Source organism: Rhagoletis zephyria, unplaced genomic scaffold (assembly GCF_001687245.7).
Source record: "Rhagoletis zephyria isolate East Lansing unplaced genomic scaffold, Rhagoletis_zephyria_1.1 Rzeph_scaffold_03226, whole genome shotgun sequence".
NCBI classification, from domain to species: Eukaryota; Metazoa; Arthropoda; class Insecta; order Diptera; family Tephritidae; genus Rhagoletis; species Rhagoletis zephyria.
Genome location: NW_016160309.1, coordinates 24,487 through 47,545, shown reverse-complemented (window position 1 = coordinate 47,545; position 23,059 = coordinate 24,487). Strand labels below are relative to the sequence as shown.

Here is a 23,059-nt window from a genome sequence, read left to right as displayed (position 1 = left end):
TAGGTGAAAGCTCTTGAATATCCAAAACCGCACTTTTTGTACTTCCCCCAGTAATGTCCTTAAATTTACAGATTCCTCGTCAAATTCTTGTTTTTTAAGCAACAAAAGTTTAATGAAGTCTGGCTCCTTCTAGTCTTTTCAATGAAGAACTCTTTATCTAACAAAATCAGGTCCCTACTAATGCTTGAACATAAAAAGTTTTAAGTGAAAAAATATGGCATTCCCTCACGACAAAGAATTACACTGAACATGGCTAGCGCCGAAACTTGTATGTCTTCAAAAGAAAATTGACAAGGTATGACGGAATTTCATGTCAAAATCCACCGGAAGCATCAGCAAGCCGAAGTTGTTATTTTTAGGTTAAAGTGCCATCGCATCACGCTTCTCACTACTGTACTTTTATTGGCGCTGCCTGTGTATGCGTGTATCGTGTAACTTTACTAATTTTCAAAGTCCTGCCCAATATTATTTTAACTACACTTCTCTTAATTTTAACGTTTTTCGCTGACAAATTATTAGGTTCTAATTCATTATATTTCATTCAAATACTCTGCTCTACACTCGCTTATTTATTGCTGTTAATATTTTTTGAGCTTATACGACTTACTAAATCATAACGATTTTTGTTTTGTTTAGTTGTTTTTTTAGCGTTCCACTTAACGTTGTGTTATTTGCCTATAAAGTATAGTTTAATCTTAGATGATTTTTTATTTTTTTTTTTCAGTGTAATTGCCTGCTATGGCGCACACCAGCAGCACTCTCGTGCTCTCATTTAGACTTGAACTCATTTTTATTTTGATTTTATTTCCGAAGTTTTTCAACTTAAGCTGTTTGTTCACTATTTTTTTTTCTGCTTAGTATAAATAATTTTTAGTTAATTTTCGTCGTTTCTCTGCTGATTTTCCTAATACATAAACATACTTATGCTTGTGTTTTTTTTTTTGTTTTTTTTTAATCTTCTAGTGCGTGTGAGTATTCATATAATAATTATGCTAATTTTTTTTGTCTACATATAGTGTATTTGCTTAATATATAAACTTAATTAATTTAGTGCGATTCGCCTGGCTGCTGTACTCCCCTGGCTCGTCCTGTCTTCGACATGACTTCGCCTCAACCGGTACACGCCTAGCGTGACACAGCACTTCCTCTGTTCTGTGCTGCCTTTTCTTGTATGCTTTACGCTTTTCTGCTCGGCGGCGTTTCTCATCTTACTTCTCCTCGCCCAGCAACACCAGATCGTCGGCAACCACGTCGCTGACATGCAAGTAAATGATCCAATACATCAGATTGAAGCAAACGAAACACACGGGGAACACTATGCGCGAATATTTGTCAATGTCTGATGGCGTTATGCCCAGCAGCTTGTTTATATCCTGTGTGTTGTAACAAATTTTGTAAATTATAGGAAAAATTAAAAAGTTAAAAAAGCGACGAATAAAGAGAGAGAGAAAAAAACAATCGATTAGTATGATCACAAAATTCTCGCGGTGTATATGTTTGGGCTGGAAATTACTTTTTTTACCTTGCCCGGGTGTAATAAATGGGATGGTACAGCCGCTTCGGCGTCCCCACCTTCGGGCGCTCCACCTCCGCCGCCGCCGCCACCGCCACCGCCACCACCTCCTCCGCCCCCGCCGCCGCCACCGCCTCCACCTCCGCCACCGCCACCTTGGGGTCCGGGTCCGGGTGGGCCAACCGGCGGTCCGCCACGTCCACCGTTCACAGTATTCTCTAGCGTGCCGCCTTTGGAATGGGCCTTCGGATCGTGCACCTTGAATCTCACCTCCTGGAACAAGGGTCCCACTATCGAGCAACCGCGCGAACCAACGTTTTGTTGCATATTTGAATAGCCAATTGGTCGGTTACTCACTGTTTGTTTTGGCGCATGAGGATGACCATGGCTGTGGCCATGACCATGCCCATGTCCATGATCGCCCGCACTCGGATTGGGATTGGGCGGTGGTTGCGCCCCATCCATTTGTTGCTGCTTTTTTTGCTCAGCTATTTTTTGGATCGCCATAAATCTTTGTTTTCGCATTTGAATTCGTTTTGCCATATAGCCGACGGTGGCGTATTCTATAGATTTATTTTGTTTTACAATTAAAAATTTCAAATTTTTTTTTTTTTTGTTTTTTTGTTTTTTTAGTTTTTTAATTCAAATTATGTATCGATCAAAATTATCGATCAGTTCAATCATTGTGAATTAGTCATTTATAGAAATCAATTAAGTTTATTAAGTATCAATTGTTGAATGAAATGTTTGGTTGGTTGGTAGATAAGCAAGCAATTGGAATTGGTTTCAAATTTGGACATCGAATTGGGAATATAATTTTGGCGTATTTCGATTCGAAATTCATATTTGGAGATAATAATAAACGCAATGTGGTTTTTTATTGTCCAATTGTGTTTCATTTTCGGAATGTGCGGGGTAGCAGGAAAATAGAATGAGAAAATAGAAAAATAGAATATTAAATAACATAAAATAATAAAAAAAAATTTTATTAGCTAATTGTGCAAAAAATAAAAAAGCACATCAAAAAATAAAAAAGTATTTCTGTAAATACAATGCGGACAATATTCTTGAATACACCTACATTGAGGAAAAGAAAGTGCAGAGAGTGAAAAAATTGTATGGAAAGGTGGAAGGAAATTTGTTTGAAAAGGCAGTGTTAGCATTTTGGATTAAAGTGATGAGACTTTGAGCATAGATTTTCTGTTCGAAAGCATTTAAAATATATACAAATATAAATTTTTTCTTACAGATTTTTCTATTAAATTTTAATTTGATACCCTTCTTTTCTTATTTAATTAATGTTGCAATGCAATTTTATTTTTATATAAACTTCAAATTATTTTTTTTATATGTTTTTATATATTTTATGTTTTTATCCAATTATACTTTATTTTATTTTATTTTAATTTATTGTATTTAATTTTTGTCTTACTTTTATCATTTTTGTGTGTTTATATTACTTATCTATTTATTTATGGTTTTATCTATTTAGTTGTGGTTCTTTATTTCATTTTATATTATTTTTTGGTGTAGTTTAATTGATTTAATTTTATTTTATGTCAATTTATTATATTGATTTTTTTGTTCGTTTTATTTTATTAAATTAAATTATTTATTTTCCTTTACTCATTTTTTGTGTTTATTTATTTGTTATTTGTTATTTGTTTTACTTCATTATGTATTTAGGTTTTTTAATTCAGCTATTTAATTTTATATTCTGGTTTTTGTTTTATTTTATATTAGTTTTCATTATTTCATTATGCTGTTTTTTATTCTGATATTTTATTTTATTTAAAAAATGTTATTTAATTTATTATTTGCTGTTTTTATTTCATTTTATTTTTTGTTTTATTTTAGTTTGTTTTATTTTATTGTATGTTAATTTAATTCAATAATTTTTTTTAATTCCTTTATTTTTTATTTTACTTCACTTATTTTTATTTTTTATTAATTTATTTCCGTATTTTACTTTTTTATATTAAATTTCCGTCTTTTTTTTTAATTAATCTATTATTTTTTAATCTGTTCTTTAGTTTACTTAATTTTTTTATTTGCTTATATTTTATGTTATTTGATTTTGTTTTTTTTTAATAATTTATTTTATTTTGCTTTATTTTTTTCATTTTATTTTATTTAAAATACTTAAATAAATTTTTTTTTCTATTTTATTTTTATTTTTGCTTTATGTAATTTCGTTTTATTTTATAAAATTTTTTATTTTTGTAAATTTTTATGCATCTACAGACTTATTTTATTTCATTGAGGTTATTTACTCTTGCCTGGTTATCAGGTTATCTAGATAAAAATTATTAAAGTGTAGTGTTTTTTATTGTTGTGAACTGAATAAAAAAGATAACCACATAAGCTGATAACCAAGCAAGCGTGAACAACATCACTACTTTAACCCACCTCAAAGAAAGGAATAGATACGTGGTGCATATTTTTTATGTTAACATTTTTCTTATCATTAATTTTCAAATAATTAATTTTTAATTTTTTGTATTATATCTTTTTATATTTTTATTTGTCTTGTTTTTTTTTATATTTTGTGTCCAATAGTTTTAATTATTTATCTTATTTTATTTATTTCATTTCATTTTATTTCACACTAATACTATTTTGTACAAAAAAAAATCTCATCGCTTTAGAAAATATTACAAGGGCAGTGCTTAGCTACGAAATTGTATGAATACAAATACTAAAGCAAAGTTATCGACATTCTAATGCACAAATTAAAAATAAAATATAAATCCATAAAAGAAAACATTGCATATTTTATATAAAATAATCCTAAAAAAGTAATTGTTTTGTAAAAATGTGTAATGCAAAAGGAAATTAGAAAAATTGCGTAAAGCTAGATAGATTTTTAAGTCAAAATTTAAATAACTTTACATAAGAAAAATTTATTATAAAATATGAAGTTTTTTTTAACAAACAAGAAAATTGTTTCGGTTAAGTTTTAAATAATTTTTCTGCTCTTCATTTGGAATACTATCATTTAAAGAAAATTCTTTAGAATGTTCACTGAGCTTCTGTTCTCCTCTCTTCTTCTTGCTCAGCCAATATTCCAGTCAAAATGTGAATTGATCGAACAGGCACTTTTGTAATGTGACGTAAAGCGGAAGTGATCTCAATAAACACAAAGCTAAAATTTTTATTATAAATGAGTTAAAAATAAATTATGGGAAAGTAGCCTAAGGTTGTTATTTATTTGCTGAGATTATAATTGAAATAAATATTAATATACATAGTTATTCAATGCTTTTAGTATTTCATACTTTTTAATTATTTTATTTTATTTGACGCAGTCAATGTTTTAGGCGTTGAGTTGGATAAATTTTTTTTTAGTTTTTCATTAATAAAAAAATTCGAAAAAATAGATTCCATTGTTAGCCTATTATCAGACTAGCTTAAAAGATGCGGACATCTGAATTTCATATTGAAAGTTTTATAGATATACAGCCTTGAAAATTTGTTTGTTGTTATATTGCAAATGTGTTTTGATAATGAAAATTTTCAAGAAACAAATGGTCCCACTCGTTGAATTTTTGGCAAAGTTATGGCCATTCATCAAAGAAACGTTGATTCTTAAGAAATCGATATCTCGAAAACGGCTGAACAAAAAATTAAAAAAATAAAGTAGGCCCTCTCGATTGATACCATTTGTAATATGAAAAATTTCGAAAAAAATCGGAGATGCAAAAGCCAAATGGTGTCCGAATCGGGCTGGAATACCCCGTATAAATATAAAGGATAGGATGAAATTATGTTCTGATTGCAAAATACTTACCTTATCACTGTGCTATGACATAGATTTGTACTCCGATTTTCCTAAAATTTTCTTATATGAAATAATAATAATATACCCTAAATAAATTTTCTTATATGAAATAATAATAATATACCCTACAAATGTGAATGCTGTTATTTATGTTTTGTAAAAGGATTTTCTGTATTGTCGTTTATTATTTACATGCATATCAGAGCCTTGCACGATTTCGCAAAATTTTATAAATATAAATGGCATTGTGAAAGTAATAGGATGAACGAATAGTAAAGAATAACAAAGATATAGAAAATTTTTTTCAGATATTTTCGCTGTTAGCATCGTAGAGGTTGACAATTTCTAGCATATTTTCTAGTTTTCAGTTAAACTGAAGTTGTGGTTTGATTATTGTTTGTAGCCTACAAAAAATACTTTGCCAACGCTCATCAATAAAAATTGTATTATGTTGTTTATTTGTCATTGGTAAACTTTAGAGATATACAGGGCAATTCTGGCGGCTCTCTTGAAAGCTCTTTACTATCTTTCGAAAGACTAACTGAAATTTTTACTAACAATAAGGTTTCAGCGTAATTCTGTTTGTCTTTTCAAACAAAAATATATATTTTTCTTTTTAAAACAATAAAATCTTAAAATGCAAAAAAAAGATTAATTAGATAATTAGAAAAAAACCGAATTAAAAAGCTTAAAAGAGATCTAAACAATTTTTAAAATTAAAAGAAATCAGAAAAAAAATTATTTTCAATAAAATCTATATAATAAAAAAAATAAATTTAAGAAAATTATTTTGCTGCAACAATAAAATCTGAACATAAAAAACAAACATAATAAACAAAAAAAAATAAATCAAAAAAAGAGAAAAAATAAATAAATAAAACAAGTAAAGAAGTATATGTAACTTCGGCCGAAACCGAACTTTATACATATGTATACCCGGCACAGGTATCAAACTAAGGATCGAACTACCTTTGCATGAACGCGTTTTCAAACGTTTTCGGTAATATCCTCGGTTAGACTTAATAAAATAGTTGAACCAAATTTGGTAGAAATCGATAAAGTAGGATTACCGAGATACACCTTTGTAGCCAAGGTTATTAAGTGCGCCGAGTTTGGTAGAAATTGGCAAATCTGTTACCGAGATATAAGAAGGCGGATTCACGCCCATTATCCAAAAATTTATAGTAATCTCGTTTTCTGCTAAGTTACTGGTTTCGTGTTTATGTAAATTACCATTATATGGGAAATGTTCGTGGTTATTGCCCGATTTCAAATATTTTTAACAAATTTCTTAGCTGACCCCTGCGCAAGACTTGTACCGAGATTGGTAAGGATTGGGGAAAATTTCATAACAATATTATAATTTACCAAAATTCTACTTCACACGGCTTTGTCGACCACTCTATTCATTCTGAGCATTTATGTATACATTTGTCTATATCTATCTATATGCCTTTAGGCTAGCACAAACAACCGCTATGCGAATTAAGTTGTAGATACCCCTGTGCACAAGTACTCTAGCGTATAAAAATAAGTTCCTAAACATTACATAAATGAAATTAAAAAAACGAAATCTAAAAATGAAAATTTAAAACAAATAAAGTGGGTCTCAAAAAATTCAGTGAAATTAAGCGAAGGGTTTTTCATTTTAAACAATAAAATCTAAAAATAAAAAGGAAAAATATCAATTAAAATAAAAGAAAAAATATAGCACGTTCCTAAAAATTTTATAAAAAAAAAAAATATTTTACTTTTTAAAACAATACAAGCTCTTGATCAAAACAAAATTATTTTACGAAAAGAAACAAATTATCAAAAAAAATGCTTTCCTAAAAATTAAATAAAATTAAAAACAAATATCGTTTTCTGTTTAAAACAATTAAATCTAAGAAAAGAAATTAAGAAAATATATGTATTTTTCTTTTTCGAACAATGAAGTCTAATAATTAAAAGAAAACAAAATTAAAAAAGGAAAAATAAATAAAATAGAAAAGTAAAATAAAAATTAGCGAGTGTGCTTTTTTCTAAAGCGTTTGTGCTAGAATAACAAAAGTCCTTCGAACTATCTCGCCTTCTGTCTTCATTTGTCTGACGAAAGACGTTTTAAATACTATCTTAGCCTGAATTGCCCTGTTAGCTCTGCGTGTGCCACTAATGAGGGGCATGCGAAAATTCTAACGAGCTTTAAGCTCAGCCCAGCCTAGTAAAACAATTAAAATGTCGCAGCATGAAGATGCCTATTGAACAAAAACTTTCATCTATCCTAAACTCAATAAGAAAATCTCAAAAATTTTGCTGAAAATAATCATTTTATTTTTAATTCACCACTAACGCCTTCTCAATTATATTCCGAATACCGCAACTACATATTTGCATTGCACTTACCTTAAAATCTGCTTCTGTGTCACATCACTTGGAACCTGCAAAACAATACTTGTTAGTAGATCAGCTACATTTTCTGCATGGAATATTCCAAAAAAAAGGAACCGGAAGCTTTTCGATGTCATGAATTGACACGCGATGAAGCATCATCAATTCTTAACGCAGAAAAGCTTCCCACAAATGCAACAGTTCGCGTAGAAATGCTGATGGGTGTCGAGCGCATCGTTTTACGATTGATCGCCGTTCAGGTGCATATTTACATTGACGTGTAGGTACGTACGTACGTAAATGGCTTTTTGCTCACTTTTTGACGCTTAACTTTATCTATGTATGTAAATATTTTGCATTTGCTGTACAACTGTTGTTCAACTGAAGCTGGGCGTATATTAATATCAGGGTACCATTGAGGTGGTTGCTGGTGTGGGTAATTATTTTTTGTATTAGCAGTGCCGTTGGGTTTGATAAGATTTTTTTGATGCTATAGAATCAGCTGCTTATATACATATATGCATTTGTAGTAGTGGTCTTTGCGTTCATGTGTGCTTATGTGCTATTGGAAAATTGGTTCTTGCACTCTTTTGTACTCATTTTATATACTTATTTATATTTATATACGAGTTTATTCGTATTTATAGGTGATTTAAATTTATTGCGTGAGTTATGAGTAAAATAAAATAAAAATAAATAATATTTTTTTTTTTATGTGACTGGATGATTGTTGAGTGATTAGTTGAAATGCGTGATATTTGGTGCTTCAATGCTGAATGGTGTTAGGATGCTTTAGGTCACTTTACGTTCACATTACTGTGGGAAGCGCGTATCGATAAATCGGCATTTATTTTCTTTCTAAATGATAATATTAGCAATTCAATGTAAAGTTTTCATTGAAAATTAACAAGAACATACAAATACGAAAAAAGAGATTTGTTTATATTTTTCTTTCTTTTTTTTCTTGGTTCTGGTTTGGATTGTTTTTGTTCGTTTAGTTTTGTGGGAACTGTAGTGGTTTTCTCTTGTTTGGGATGGTGTTGCATAGTTAATAAAATTATTCTTCTCTTTTAATTGCATTATCTGCTACGAAATTTGTGTTGTAAATATGTACATTTAAGAAAAATATGTTTGTTTGAAGATATAATAAATTAGTAGGTAGATATTTAAGTAGCATAAAAGTGAGTATCTTTTTTAATAATGTAGCATGATTTTTTTTTTTTTATTGGTGAATAAAAGTTTGAAAAATGTGGAGAAGGGCAGAAAGCATACATAAAAAATAGTTGAAATTTTTAGTTATTTTACAAGTGATGAATTTATTGTGAAAATAAAAATAACATCAATAGATTTTGTTTGGAAAAAATAAAAATAAAAAATATTTAAATTAAAAATTTTACATTTGTGTTTATTAAAAAATTGTTAAAAATTGGTATGCTTTGGTATCCTTTTGGTCACAGAACAAATCAAGTTCAAAGTGCTTGCTGTTTAAAATTTTACCCGAGTTGAAATTTCCGTGATCTTTGTGAAAGTTCGACGAGGGCGGCCTTGATTACAGTATATACATAGGTATGGCATTAACTCTGATAGGAGTAGTATTGTATTTTTCGCTTTTATTATAAATTATTGATTACAACCACTCTCGTTAAATTTTATTATATTATATAATTATGATTGTCCTTTTAATTTCAGTATAGGTATCGTTATTCCAAAATTAGTAATATTTTTATCGTTAGCTTTGCGCTTATCGATGTCGATATTTTTGCAACTACCATTATTGTCACCGTTAAAATTTTCAACATATTCTTTTGTACCTTTTGTTTTCGATATTCACATATATCATTAACAATATTATAATTATTATTACCGTTGTCATTGTCGATTTTGCCACTTTTATTGTTGTTGTTTGTTATCGTTATCAATTTTTAATCGGTTACTCACAATTTTTTTTTATCGTTAAAATTATCTTGAAATTTTTAAATCGTCATCGATATTTTTATTTCTTGCATTTTCGACAGTTATAATTTCCATAATATCTCTTGTTGTCGTTATCTATATTTTTTATTTCTGAAATTTTCAACAGTCATAATTGTCAGCACATTTCTTATTATCATTATATCATAACTTTTATATACGTATTAGTTATTAGGTACCGTTTTGGAATTTTTTTTTTATAACATTTTTTTGGTTATCGATTTTTTACTATTGCCCTTTTTGACAGTCATATTTTAATATCGATATCATAAACTCGACATTTTCTTAAAGTTGTCAATATTTCAATGCATTTGTCTTATTTTTTTATTTATTTTTTAATGTATTATCAGACTACCTGTTTATAATATTAGAATTATCTTAGTATTTTTTTTTCATTTTTAATATTTATTCCATTATCGAAAGTATAATTATTATCGCTGCCTATTATGCTGCTTATTATATTTTATATAATTATAGTTATCGTTGTCTTTATCCCTCATTAAATCGATATTGGTCTCCGTACTCTTAAACATAGTTATCGCTTTCATCATTTCTTCAAACTTATAATTTTTGTTATCTTTTTGGCATAATTATCATTCCGTTTTCGTTATTGTTATTATTATCGTTTTCGTAATAGTTATTGCTACCCTTACTATTATCGATACCAATACTGCTACCGACATCAGCGGGCTTTGTTCGCTGCTTACTTTGCAAATAGCTGTGTAACATTTCACAGTGCCAAAGTTTTTGTTAACCGACGTTTTTTTTTATTTGGATATTTCAGAAGTAAGAGTATATTTCCCTTATTATTTTTATTTTCGACATTTCATATCAGCCCTTTGGCTGAGTACCGTATCTAGCTGATGTTAGGTAAGAACTTAAAATGATCGTACCGCACCAAAAGTATACCAAAAAAAAAAATTTTAATAGCATAGTTTATAAATCGCTTCTCTCTTCAATTGAGTTATATAAACAAATATAAAATAAATAATTTAAAAAAAATATTTGGTCTCAAACTTTGGCATTTTTTCCTGTTTTCCAAATTTTGCATTATCTTTTAACGAGTATGTGATTTTAACAAAACAAAAGTATGTGTACATATTTATGTAATTCAAAAAAAAATAAAACATAACAAAAAAAAGACACTAAGTATTTAAATATTATGAACAACATTGAGAACACTTAAGTATTGTATGTATGTACGTTTGTTATGTGACATAATTTTAAATGTATGCATTTGTTTCTGTTGTTAGTTTACCCAAAAGACTGGCAAAGACCATAACGAAGCATGTTCCTAGATAAACGTCAATCGATTTGACATATGAAATCTTTGGCAATGCTGCATTTGTTGACGACATCAGTGTGGTCATTGTCAACACGGTGGTAACACCGAGCGCCACACGAGCCGGTGTGGCATTACGATTTAGCCAAAATGATACCCATGATATAATAACGATCAGTCCAGAGGGTATATAAATTTGGATGAGATAGTAACCCATCGAGCGTACGAATTGTATCTCACAAGCGAGACGCGAATAATTTCCTGTTGCCAATTTGAGGGGGGCGAGCGTAGCGCGTTGCAAGTGTAGCACGTGTGGGGTACGTAGTACGTGGTACGTTGTACGTTGAACACAGCGGGCGCGCATGAAGAGAAAGAAAAATATATTAGTAATCTGGTTTTGCATAACAGCTTTTGTTGTTGTTTTTTTATTCATAACTTTGCAAAATACTATGGAAATTATTTGATATGAACGAAAAATGATTAATTTACTGTGGAAATATTGCATATCACATTGTTAGTAGTAAGTAGGAAGTAGTTTATTCAAATAATAGGAAATAACATTTCAGGGAACTAAGAAAAATTCAGTGTAATTAATCAAATAGTACAACGAAAAGTTTTATTTTTCTTTTTTTTAATTAATATGTATGTTAATACTTAGATACTTGCATAAAATGTATCAACAGAAAAGAGAAGAAAACTTCTTCTTCGCACTAATACAAGAATTTTTTTCAAACAAATACATATTTACTTATTGAAAAGAAGCGAGTGAAAGAGAGAACTTTCGAATGGCAAAAATTTTAGCGAGATTTCGTTGCACGTTATTTACGCTTACATTTTTTTGCATGTAAAATTATTTATTCATTCGGAATTTGTTTCTAAATACTGAGTCTATGACTTTTAAGCTACGCATGATATAAATATCAAATATACGTATGTACATTAGGGTGCCTCACAAAAAAAGTTACTGTTTTCTCCCGAATTAAAAAAAAATGTATATTATATTCTACGACTTCCGCCAAAATTTTTCAGAAAAACATTAATATTTACCTGAGCTAGACCGATTTGAAAATACCTGCAAAAATCTCTTTACTTTGATTCCGTTGATAAAGTTGTAAAACATTTTTTGCACACTTTGTAAGCGTAAACTCTTCTACAATCTGAGGTGATTTCTTTGCAAAAAAAAATTTTGGAAAAACTAACTATTTTTATAAAAAAATTAGTTTTTTTAGCTATTTTTAATTCGGTGCAACTTACTTGAATCTTATATTTTTTCCGAAATATTTTGGCGGCTGTCTTATAATAAAATAAATATAATAAAAATATAAATTTCCGGTGGAAAAAAGTACCGATCCTTTTTTTTTTTAAAGAGTGTGCAGCCTAATGTACATGGCAAACCACATGTTCAAATTCTTTTCCTTTTTTTGCTAAACTAATCAAACTGAGCCCTTAGGCATAATATCTGAAAAATTAATTTCCTGGCACCCAACTCTTTCATTGGGAATGGTAAATTTTCTCGAATGAAAATTATAACATTCCTGCTAACCTAAAACGTGTATATGTAGACTCAAAGAAAAACTTAACTCCAGAAGCCCCAGTAAGCGACGGATTTCATGTAACTTCGTGGACTTTCAATATTTTCTGTTAAGGAAATGAGACGATTTCGGACGTACAAATCAACTTATTTGAAGCGAACTTCGAAAATTACCCACAGTCTTGGGCACCAAATGTAACTCTGGCAAATGGAAAATACTCCAGTAAAGTAGATTAGGTTAAGTAAGCTTGAAAGTTCGCTCAGAGGCCGCTTTGTGATATCCTTGGTATATCCGTAGATCTTCTAATCGAGTTTCCTCTGAGCTGCCTTAGTTCGCAAAGGCGTATTTTCCCATCAATTTGAGGTCATTATTCTTAAGTACGGAGCACTCGCATAAGGATTGCTTTATAGACCTTACGTCTTCTTCATTTCTTTTTCATCTTCTACAGAAATAGTTTTGTAGAGCTCTGGATCTGGGAGCCTGATTACCAATGGTCCAATGTCTACTGAACTGAGTTCTCTGGCGAGAAGTCTAGCTACTGCAGTGATTTTAATTTGTATAACTTTACTTGCTTTTAGTACAGTCTTTTGCAGCCAAGGTCCATTGAAATCGTTAAGATACAAAGTAGCAAGGTCACGAATTTTTCGGAAATGGAGAGCATTACTAGCTTCGCTAAGGCACGTCAATCGGAATGGAACGAATAAGGTGACTAAAAATAGTCCGGAAATGCAGATCAGCGCATCAGGTAGCTCCCTAGATCTATCGATTTGTGATCCACCTAGGAAAAATTACTACTATAGCCCACCCGTAACCAATTACGTACGTACCAACTGAGATGATTTTGAATTCTTAACGTCTTTATTGCCAAGGTTTAAGAAGTACCAAAAAGAGAAACTTTAAAGCCTTAACTAAACCATAAAGAAAGATTTACTAAAGGCTACATCACAAATTACTGTGCTATTAAACCAATGCCTGCATGCTGGCCTAAACCAAAAATGTCCCTCTTTGCAGAAGTGGACGGGACGGAGAGAGCTCGAATCAATTCGCCATTTCCTATTTCCATGTTCAGCTCTTTATACAAGAGAACCCGAGCATTTGGAGTATCACTCTTTCACCACCTTAGCAGAGATTATGGGACCTCAGAAATTCCATTTGGGACAGTGTGTAGTTGCGCAAAATTATTTGTATTTTTTTTTTACAACGTACAAAATACTTTTGTATGGCACATACAGTTGGAGTGATATGTTTGTTCTCTTTTAGTACTCAGGAAATAAGCAATTTTTTATCAAAATGCAATAGGTTAAATATATCGGCTAATATCTAGTGTGCCAACTTTTTTGATCAACGAGTGTTTTTCATATCTGCTTTTCCTCTTTCTATATATTTTTTTTTGCTTTTTCTTTCGATTGCTTTTAGACTCCATTTAAATTTATGCCATTCGAAGGATACATTCAAAACTAATTTTTTTAGTCAAGCATACATAAAACTAAAAAAGCTTGCATTTCATTAATTTAAAAATTAAAAGAAAAAAACTAAAAAATTTAAATAAAAGTGTGACGGTTAAATACATACATAAATAAAAAATAAGAAAATTACAAATGAAGGCACTGTGACAATCTGCAGCCTAAGGGTAAACAAGAATTGGGTAAATTTTTAACACTTTGACACTAATGAAATATGAATGTTTGATGCGCAGCTAAGAAATAATTAAGAAATACAATATTCGTAGAAAAAAATTGTTAATAATAAGAACAAGGCCAGGAAATGTGAAAAGATAATTTTGATTAAACTTCGACAAGTAAGTAGCTTTGAAAATAATGACAGTAAATTATTTATTTAATTGAAATCAACTAATTTTTAAACAAAACAAAAAACAGACAAACCAAAAATGCAGTGAAAGTGAGTAAACTTGAAAGGAGCTTCAACTAAAAGCAAACCTAATGGTTAATGATTGTTGTTAGTAATTGGTAGTTAGTAGTAGAAGAAACTAGCTAGTTGCTTCTTTATTTTCACTAATGAGCGCATCATTTATTTTCTGTACTGTTAATTTTGTTGACTTTAACTTTGTAACGTTTTTCGTTTACTATAACTTCGAATGAGAGACAGAGAGAGACAGCATGCTTGGGAGGGCATTTTTTTTTTTTGTACTAATATGTAAGTAATTGATTATTTATCGTTTTCATTTTATAATAAAAATTTCGTATTCATATTTTTAAAAAAAATTCTGTTTTGTTTTTTTTTTTGCTAAATTATTTATTACGAACTTAAAATTTTTCATAATTTTTGAATGGTTGCATATTTATTCGAAAAAAATATATATATAACTTAAAAAGCTTAATTTTTGAACAGTTCCTTAGGCTTATTTCAAATTATAACTTCTTTCGGGCTAACATTAAAACCAAATATTTAAAAAAAATTAAAACTTAATTCTGTATGATTTCAGTATGCAATTCGTTTTGTTTGGAAATCAAAGTGATTGGAGGACAAATCGATTGGTTTGCGTGATTTAGTTAGGTGAACTACATTTAGCAGCGACATTTTTTGCTTTAAGCGTGAACGAGTTAGATCAATTTGTTTCATATAGGTGAGCAAATATATTTGTGTGGGTAGAAGTTAGAAAATATAGTCAAGTTTAGTAGCTCTAATTTGCTGATTGCAAGTGCAGAAAAAAATTCCAAAAAATATTAGTACAAGTTTTTTACAGTATTAAGTACATAATAATATATATATCTATATATATATATATATAGTAGTTAAGAGATTTAAATTCCAATTTTTAACTATATTACAATTTTGGAATTGCTGATTCGTTATAGTTAGGGTGATTCCATCATTGCGTTTGGAAGCAAGGCAGGTGATTATTAAAGTTATTGGTAAATATTTTTTATTTTTGTTATTTTATGTCAAATTTTAAATTTTAATATTTAGCTGTAAAGATTGATTAAATAATTTATTAGCTGCTAAAATGTTTTATTTTTCAATCAGTAGCCTGCTTAGAGGTATTGGAAGTGGTCATTTTAGTGGTGAACATACAGACAGCTAGCTCATATATATATGTATGTATGTAGCGAAAGGTATCTTAACTCAAATTAAAACAATATTTTTTTTTCTTACAGCCAGTTTCGCGTAGGCAATAAAGTTATATAAAATGAATTTAAAACGTTTTTGTTGCCGATTTAACTTTAAATTAATTTTTGTATCGCCTGGTTTGACGTCTAAAAATTACTTAATTTTTTTTTCTAACGCCCACACTGTAGATGACCTGTCGCGCGTCGCTAAGCTTGGGCGAAAAACCCTTTGAAGCTCTTCAAATTAGCGGCACAGGACAGCATTAAACCTGCCCAGTTGCAAAATACTTAAGAATTGTCGTGTCTTTGGTTGAATTCCAGCGTTGTTCAAGCCTGTATAAGCCAGCACAGAGGTTTGGATGGTCTTTACAACAAATCCCGGAAAAGAGTCTCACATATCTGATAAGGGTTTTTGAACCATACTTTTCTTTTCGTTTTTTTGTTTCAAATGCTAGGAAAATGCATATTAGGGTTAATATTTTCTACATTAATGTTAAGTCGGTGGAGATCACCCCTCACGTTAGCAAAGAGGTCGGCAGAATTGGTAAATAGATTAATACTTCAATGTTGGTGGTAAGATTACCCTGCGACAGAACTGCAAATGCGGAATGAGGAAGCCTCCAGCGTAGAGCAAAAAAAAACGAGTCGTTCTCTATCCTATTCTTTGGATTTTGGTCGTAAAAGGCATGCTAGCGCAGCTCGTGAGCAGAGGATGTCGGATGTGCTGATCAAATGGTAATTTCATCCGATGACAAAATAGTCTGCGAACTGAAGAGTCGCTGTAAATCTTAGTAAGACGGAACTCGCCCCCACACTATTTGTCCCTCGGATGTTTTCTGGGCTTCACGTCTGGCGGAGTGTTAAAAAAAATACCTCACCCTCATTGGATTCAATGTGGCAATTAGGACCACTCTCGAATTATTGGGTGAAACCAAACCCTTCTTCTACTAGTGATGTAAAGGCAAGCTGTAGTTGGAAGGAGGCCGGTAGAGGACTATTCACAGAAAAGTCCCTATATACTACTATATCATTGTAATAATTTGCAGGCAGAGGCAGCTGTCATTAATGAGAAAAATCTGATCCCTCTTTCAGTTTCAGATTTCGCTCTTCAGACTAGGCTAGGCTTTAGTGAGATTCAAGGAAAATGGCCAGAAAAGGTGCGCTCGAGTTGATCTTAGCGAGAAAAAATAAAGAATAAAGTGGACTCTTCGTGGCACACAACGTTTTTCGCTATAGCTTTATTATTACCGTTCGAAAGGTACAATGCGTTCGTTTCTAGTGATCCCCTCGTAAGAGCAAGCACTTTGGCTTTATCTAACTTAACATATCGCTAGCTTAAAGTGAAAAGTTGCTAGGTGCAGGTTTTCAAAATAAACTGGGCCCACCTTATTTTCTTCAAGCACTTGTATTGCAAAAATTTTAATATACAACTCCAAACGAATCAAATCCAACAATGTTGATGAACAGTTTCCGTACTGTTTGGTACTTATCAGACTTTTTCTGAATATTTTGGACTAATGTTAATGGCTAACAAGTAATTTTTAAGCAAAAAAAAAACCCAACTTCAATTCTCATATGTATAAAAATTTAAGAGTACCGTTAATTTCTTCATGATCCGATGATCGTATCTTAACCAAATTAGTATGCTACCACTTCTGAGGTATCACCTTACCTCTAAAAAATTTAAATTATATAAATCGGGCACATACATAAAAAGAAAATAATATTCCAACGAATTGATAACCTCCTCCTTTTTTTGAAGTCGATTAAAAATATAAAAGCTTAGCAATTTTTCACTTTAAGCAAACGGTTTGTAACGTTCAAATTTTGCTGAAACAGGGAACTCTTAAATAAAAAATTTTATAAATATCAAAATTAAAAAAAAAAAATTTGAATTTAAAAATTTTCGTAAAACTGGCTGCAAAAAATATAGAAATTAAAAAAAAATTATAGTTAAAGAAAGTAAGCATCTTATTGGCTCACTAATCGAAATTAACTGAAAGTTAGCAAAAATAATTTGAAAACCTAAGAAAATAATTTTATTTTTTTTTTTTATTTTTACGCTAGCGAAACATGCATTAAATATTTTGAAATTTCCTGCAGTTAAGCCATTACCATTTAAATTTTTCTTCATTCAAAAAAAAATGTATAGAACTTTTTTCGGCTACTGTGTTTTGATTGTGTCTTCGGAATACTCCACAAAAAAAAAATATTTTCTTACAATAAACAGCAATGTAGCGATTTTTAAAAAACCACACACGCGGCATATACTAAAATTTCTTGTGTGAAAACGACAATAGTTTTCGCTAGATTTTAATGGTTCTGGTCGAATGAAAAACGAATAACAACGAATGCTAGAAAGAAAACTTAAAATATAATAAACAAATTTATTAAAAAAAAAAACAATGCATATCGGACCAAAATGAAATGGTGTAAAACAAACCAAATTGCAAACAAAATTTTAACCGTAAATCAACTAAAAAATAATTCGCTAATTTATTTGAGTAAACATTTCATATTTGAAATCGCTATTAAGTTACATAAGTAGTATTTATGCATGTTGGTTAAAGCTTTATTAGGTACGAGGTTCATATATGTATGTATTGAGCAATGCGATGTGGAAAAAATCAGATGCAAATTCAGATGACTTTTTGAAATAATTTTATTTTTAATTTTTTTTAATTTTCCAATTCGAGTTTTTTTTTTTAATTAAGTTTGATTTTTTATTTTACTTTAATCTATATAACTATGTAGTAGTATATAGCATATGGTAAAGTCGAACAAGAGTAGTTGAATGCGAGTACGAATATATAATACTAATAGTATATGTATTTATTTTAAGAAAAAAACATGCGAAATTGGGGTAAGTACAACTGCACGTTAAAATTAAGTAAGTATTTTTATGTAGTTAGAAAAATATGCGAATATTTTATGCTTTATCAAGTACTTAATTACGCAAAATACGCATATATTTACATATTCATATTTTATGTTAAATTGTTAGAATTTAAATGTTAAATTTTTGTTTATTATTTTTTTAATTTTTCGTTTTTTGCTTTTTAGTAAATTTTATTAGATTTTTTTTTTTTTTGTTTTGCTTTCTTTTCGTAAATCTGCATATTTCAATCGTCATCCAATAGCTTTCAAACTGCGAATGTAAACAATATATGTATAAATATTTGTTTTGTTTTGTTTTTCGAGTCAATTAAAAACAAATTACGTTTATATTAGAAATCAAAACACATTAGTATCTATCTTTTATATAAGAATATTTTTATCGATACATATTATAAAATTATCGAAAAAATCCAAAAAAAAAAAAAATGGCTTGTGGTTATATTTTTGTTATAATAAAATGCGCATACAACCTTGCAGTGACAGTTTTAGGCCGAGCTTTGTCTCAGTAAGAGAAATTCAAACTCACTTCTGCCGCTGACAATTTGTTTTTTTTTTTAATTCACCAAAACTGTAAAATTAATTATGGCAATAAATGCATGAAATGTATCGGAAGGACCTGTCTGCATTAGGAATGTACAACTAGCGCAAATTCGTAAAGAGAGGCAATTGACAAATTCGTTTGGTATCGGCCCAAATCTACCAACGCTGGTAGTGCCCAATAAGAAGAAGAAGAAGATTTCCTCGACTATTACAAAACCCACCACATGACTATTTTCTTAACTATTGCGCCTAAACCTATGACGCTGTTTAGTCGCTGTCATATAACAAGTAAGTCAATTAAGTTTTTTGGGGCATAAATTTCGGCGCTTTATTTAAGATAAGGCATTGAAATAAGGTTGTCGTTTGAAACTATTTAAATTTGTAACCAGTATGCCTGAAAGTATGTAACATGAAATGCGCATAGATTTGTCAAGATAGTTATTATTCTCTGTATGTGTTGCTTGGTATTAGGCGCACGATTTTGCTTTGCTGAATCCGGCAGCAGATTTCTCTTCTGAAGGCCACTCTGAGGATGAATTTTCTCTTGCAATCGGCTCTCTCTATTCTACCAAAATTACGAATCGTATGTAGCTGTGTTTTCACGCATTTCGAAGAAAATCTTCTTCAGTGCTGAGACCGATTTCAGGCTCTCGAACCTGGGACAGTGACTGCTGGGAGGCAGCATTATTTGCTGTCAGCATTACTGTGCCATACATCTTCAAGAACGATGCAAAGCCGCCGTTGACGCCAATTATCATGGCTATGAGTCACAACCAGTTCCTTTATTTTGGCCTGAACTTGGAGATTTGTGCTATTGCCCATCTCTAGCTGTCAGGCCGATGTTCTCAAGACATTTCTAATGCAAATATGAGTTAATTTTAAAAACTGAGGAGATCCCTTCTGAAGTGGAGTCTATTAAGTATAACCAATTTAACTTGTTTTGACGTACAAGCAATTAAATTATCGAAAGATTAGTCGATAGTTTTACTCGAACTTTTTATTTTCAGAGTTTTGTAAAAGCAAGCGGCAAGCTTCGAGGCTACTATGTATATGAAATTCGCGTCGCTTTGAGTTCATAACATTTTTTAGAAGTCATTTAAGTAGTGGAATTAAATATAACTTCAGTCAAAAATAAAAAAGGAGTCTACTTTTTGAATTATTGACAAAGCAATTTCCATACCTCTCGAACTCGCACAGGTCCGCTTCGACGTCAAATTAAAGTTGTATCATTTATATGTAGTACTTAATATGGTATGACAGCACTATTCCCGCTTGTTGAAAAAAAACTCACCGAAATGACTATTGTCACAACTGCGGTGCCCAGAAATAGTTAATTCGGCAAGTTTTGACGTCTGATGGGAAAAGTACTGTACAACTTGTGAAAAATCTAATTTTATTTATTACAACTATTACTTTAAGGCCTTATACCACATCAAAAAGTATGCGCAATTTGCTAAGATATCTTTACTTAAGCAAACATAATTCATATAAATATATAATAATTAATAATAAAACTATAAAATCGTTAACTAAAGTACCTGCTAAACATATTTTTCATTTTTTCTCTCTTTTTTTTATTAATTACTTCCTTTTTTTTGTACCATTTTATTTTTTTTTTTTATATCTTAATTCACGGTTGGTTTCCAGTTTCAGCTGGGCTACCACACTCAATCTCAGCACCTATTGTCATGGCTTTTGACAAACCATAAGTGAGATGCGGTAACCCAGCCATAGCCATGAGGAGCTCTGGGTCACGCCATTAACTGTGAGAAGAAGCCTTCGTGAGGGCACCTAGTCGGATTGTAAAATTCGTTTTGGGTATTGATGAGTCGCTACATATGTATGTACGTATGTATATATTTTGATGATGACCATAACAATTGTACAAATCAATATGACATGAATGTATGCGTAAGTATTATTGAAGCATATTTTGTATTTATTTGTTAATTAAATGGGAAAGCAAATTATTAATTGGAACCATCTACATAGTACATCATATACATACATACTTATTATCTAATAAACACAAACTTATTTCTGATTCATTGCTTTAATACTGCCAGTAAATATCTGCGTAGTCAAAGATTTATTGAAGGAATTTCTTTAATTTTCGTATTCTACTTAAGAGCAAAGCAGTCGATTGCAAACAGACAGACAGCGGATTACACCTAGAAAACGACAGTATTAGGACACGAATTTTTTATTAATTCTTAGTATTTATTCTTGAGATCTGCAGCTAAAACCCTGTGGGCTATGACTTTGTCGGCAACTTTTTTAAAACAAACTTCATTGAATAAATTGTGCAAATAAAAGTTGGGTCTACAGTTACAACTTAATTTATGGTTTGGAAAGATCACCGAGTCGTATTTTTATAATAACGAAAAGAACAATATGGCATCGTCAACAGGGAATAGTGTGAAGCAATAATAAAGTGAAAGTTTATACTGAAAAGGATGATATATTCAGAAGTGGGGGAGCCGAAGGAGCAATCGCTTTAAGCAGACGGGCAGCCAAGCGACTACTAAGGCCCTCAGCTTTCATCAGCTAACATCAAAACTGGTGATGGCATGCCTTGATAAGCTGAACACTTTTGGTCTGGCCAATAAAACTTGGATTCTCTGAGTTATTGCCGATAAACTCTCAAAGAAGGTAAGGTAAAAACACCACACAGTAATTATTACTGAATATGCCAGGTTTGGAGCATTCCAAAACGCTCTCAAAGAGTGCTTACCAAATAGTAAATGACCGAGTACACAGGCCATTATCTCCGAAATGTCCACTCTTGGGACTACTTCTGTTTTTTTTTTCTTATCAATTTGCGGCCATAGTACCCTAGCTGTTCTATGGGTTCTCTTTTCGAACCATGACCTATTGACCTCTTGGATAATGCCACTTCTAACCATTAATTTGCAGGTTGCCATGCGTATCCCAATTCTACCACTGTTATCACACAGTTGTAGGTTGGTGCCTTTCCTGGCTAGCTCATCCGCCCTGTAATTTCCTGCAATATATCTACGTCTCGGAGCCATATGACGCTGACCTGAAAATGTTGCTACTGTCATTTAGGGCTGTCAGGCGGTTGCTTTGGTCTTATCATTACCGCTTTAATTGATTTTTTTAACCATCTAGCGGTTTGTGGATTAAGGTACATAGCCACCTCCATGTATGACTAGACCTCCATAGACGCTACATTATAATTCCTCAAAGAAAATGATATACCCAATCCTATTTTGTCGCTTAGATCCAACCGTGTAAAAATTTAATTCCCCCATCCCCATGGTCTCGGTGTTTGCCACCCTGTTCTTGACGAGATTTTCGCCTTGAAGTGCCTGTCTAAGATGGGTTCAGGGGCGGAATAGTCGAGTGGTTGATCACAACTATCCAGAGAGAGGGAAATGTGGCCAAACAGCTGATCTTAACATAGCTTCATATTTTTTAGTCTCAGCGCCGAAGCGGCGGACACATGTTTTCCTACCACATTTACAGCAGGCAGGTTTGCTATCACTTCTGGCGCTTTGTTTGGGTGATTTTAAAGGGCCAAAGGTGCATAAAAACACGGATCTTAGGATCTTAATAAGTCAGCCTTTTGAGTTGATGGCCACCATACAAATATTGCATGTAACGGGCAAACTACAGAAGTGTGAAGCCAATGAGTGCAAAAAAACGTTGTCTGAATTTGAAATCAATAAGACAGGCTTTTATGTGACGTACTCCCCAGTTACCTATGGATCAACCTCGACAAGATTGAAGCCTCAAAATGATTATGGCGAAGATTTGTCATAAAAATATGGCGGCCTTTTATAACTGGGTCTTCCTTACTATCACAGATATGACAAGCTCCAGTCATTTGCTATACCGATTTCCATAGCTGCCGGCGAAAGGACTTAGCTATTCGAAAAAAACCATTAGCTGCAGATCTCTTACGCGCTCACACATAGCTTATTGCACTTCGTATAAAGTTCACGAAAATTTGTAATTTTATAATGTTTGTATTCTAAACTATAAAACATCGGAGCTTTTTGAGTTGAACGAACTACCAGAATCCTTCATTCTGAACCACTAAACTTTGTGCTAAAGCAACGCGTAAAATCACACTGCGGT

General features: G+C 31.2%; 1 protein-coding gene across 1 annotated transcript in view; it reads right to left on the bottom strand.

Annotated features, from left to right (window-relative positions):
- Positions 1 to 891: 891 nt before the first annotated feature.
- Rdl (Resistant to dieldrin) overlaps positions 892 to 23,059 on the bottom strand; it is a gene marked incomplete at its 5' end in the record, with an annotated part of 41,698 nt that continues 19,530 nt past the window's right edge. The window contains 4 exons of the mRNA XM_017623503.1: positions 892 to 1,373; positions 1,514 to 1,623; positions 1,654 to 2,076; positions 10,894 to 11,178. Of these exons, the coding sequence (XP_017478992.1) occupies positions 1,209 to 1,373; positions 1,514 to 1,623; positions 1,654 to 2,076; positions 10,894 to 11,178 (983 nt within the window). The remainder of the gene's footprint in view (positions 1,374 to 1,513; positions 1,624 to 1,653; positions 2,077 to 10,893; positions 11,179 to 23,059) is intronic.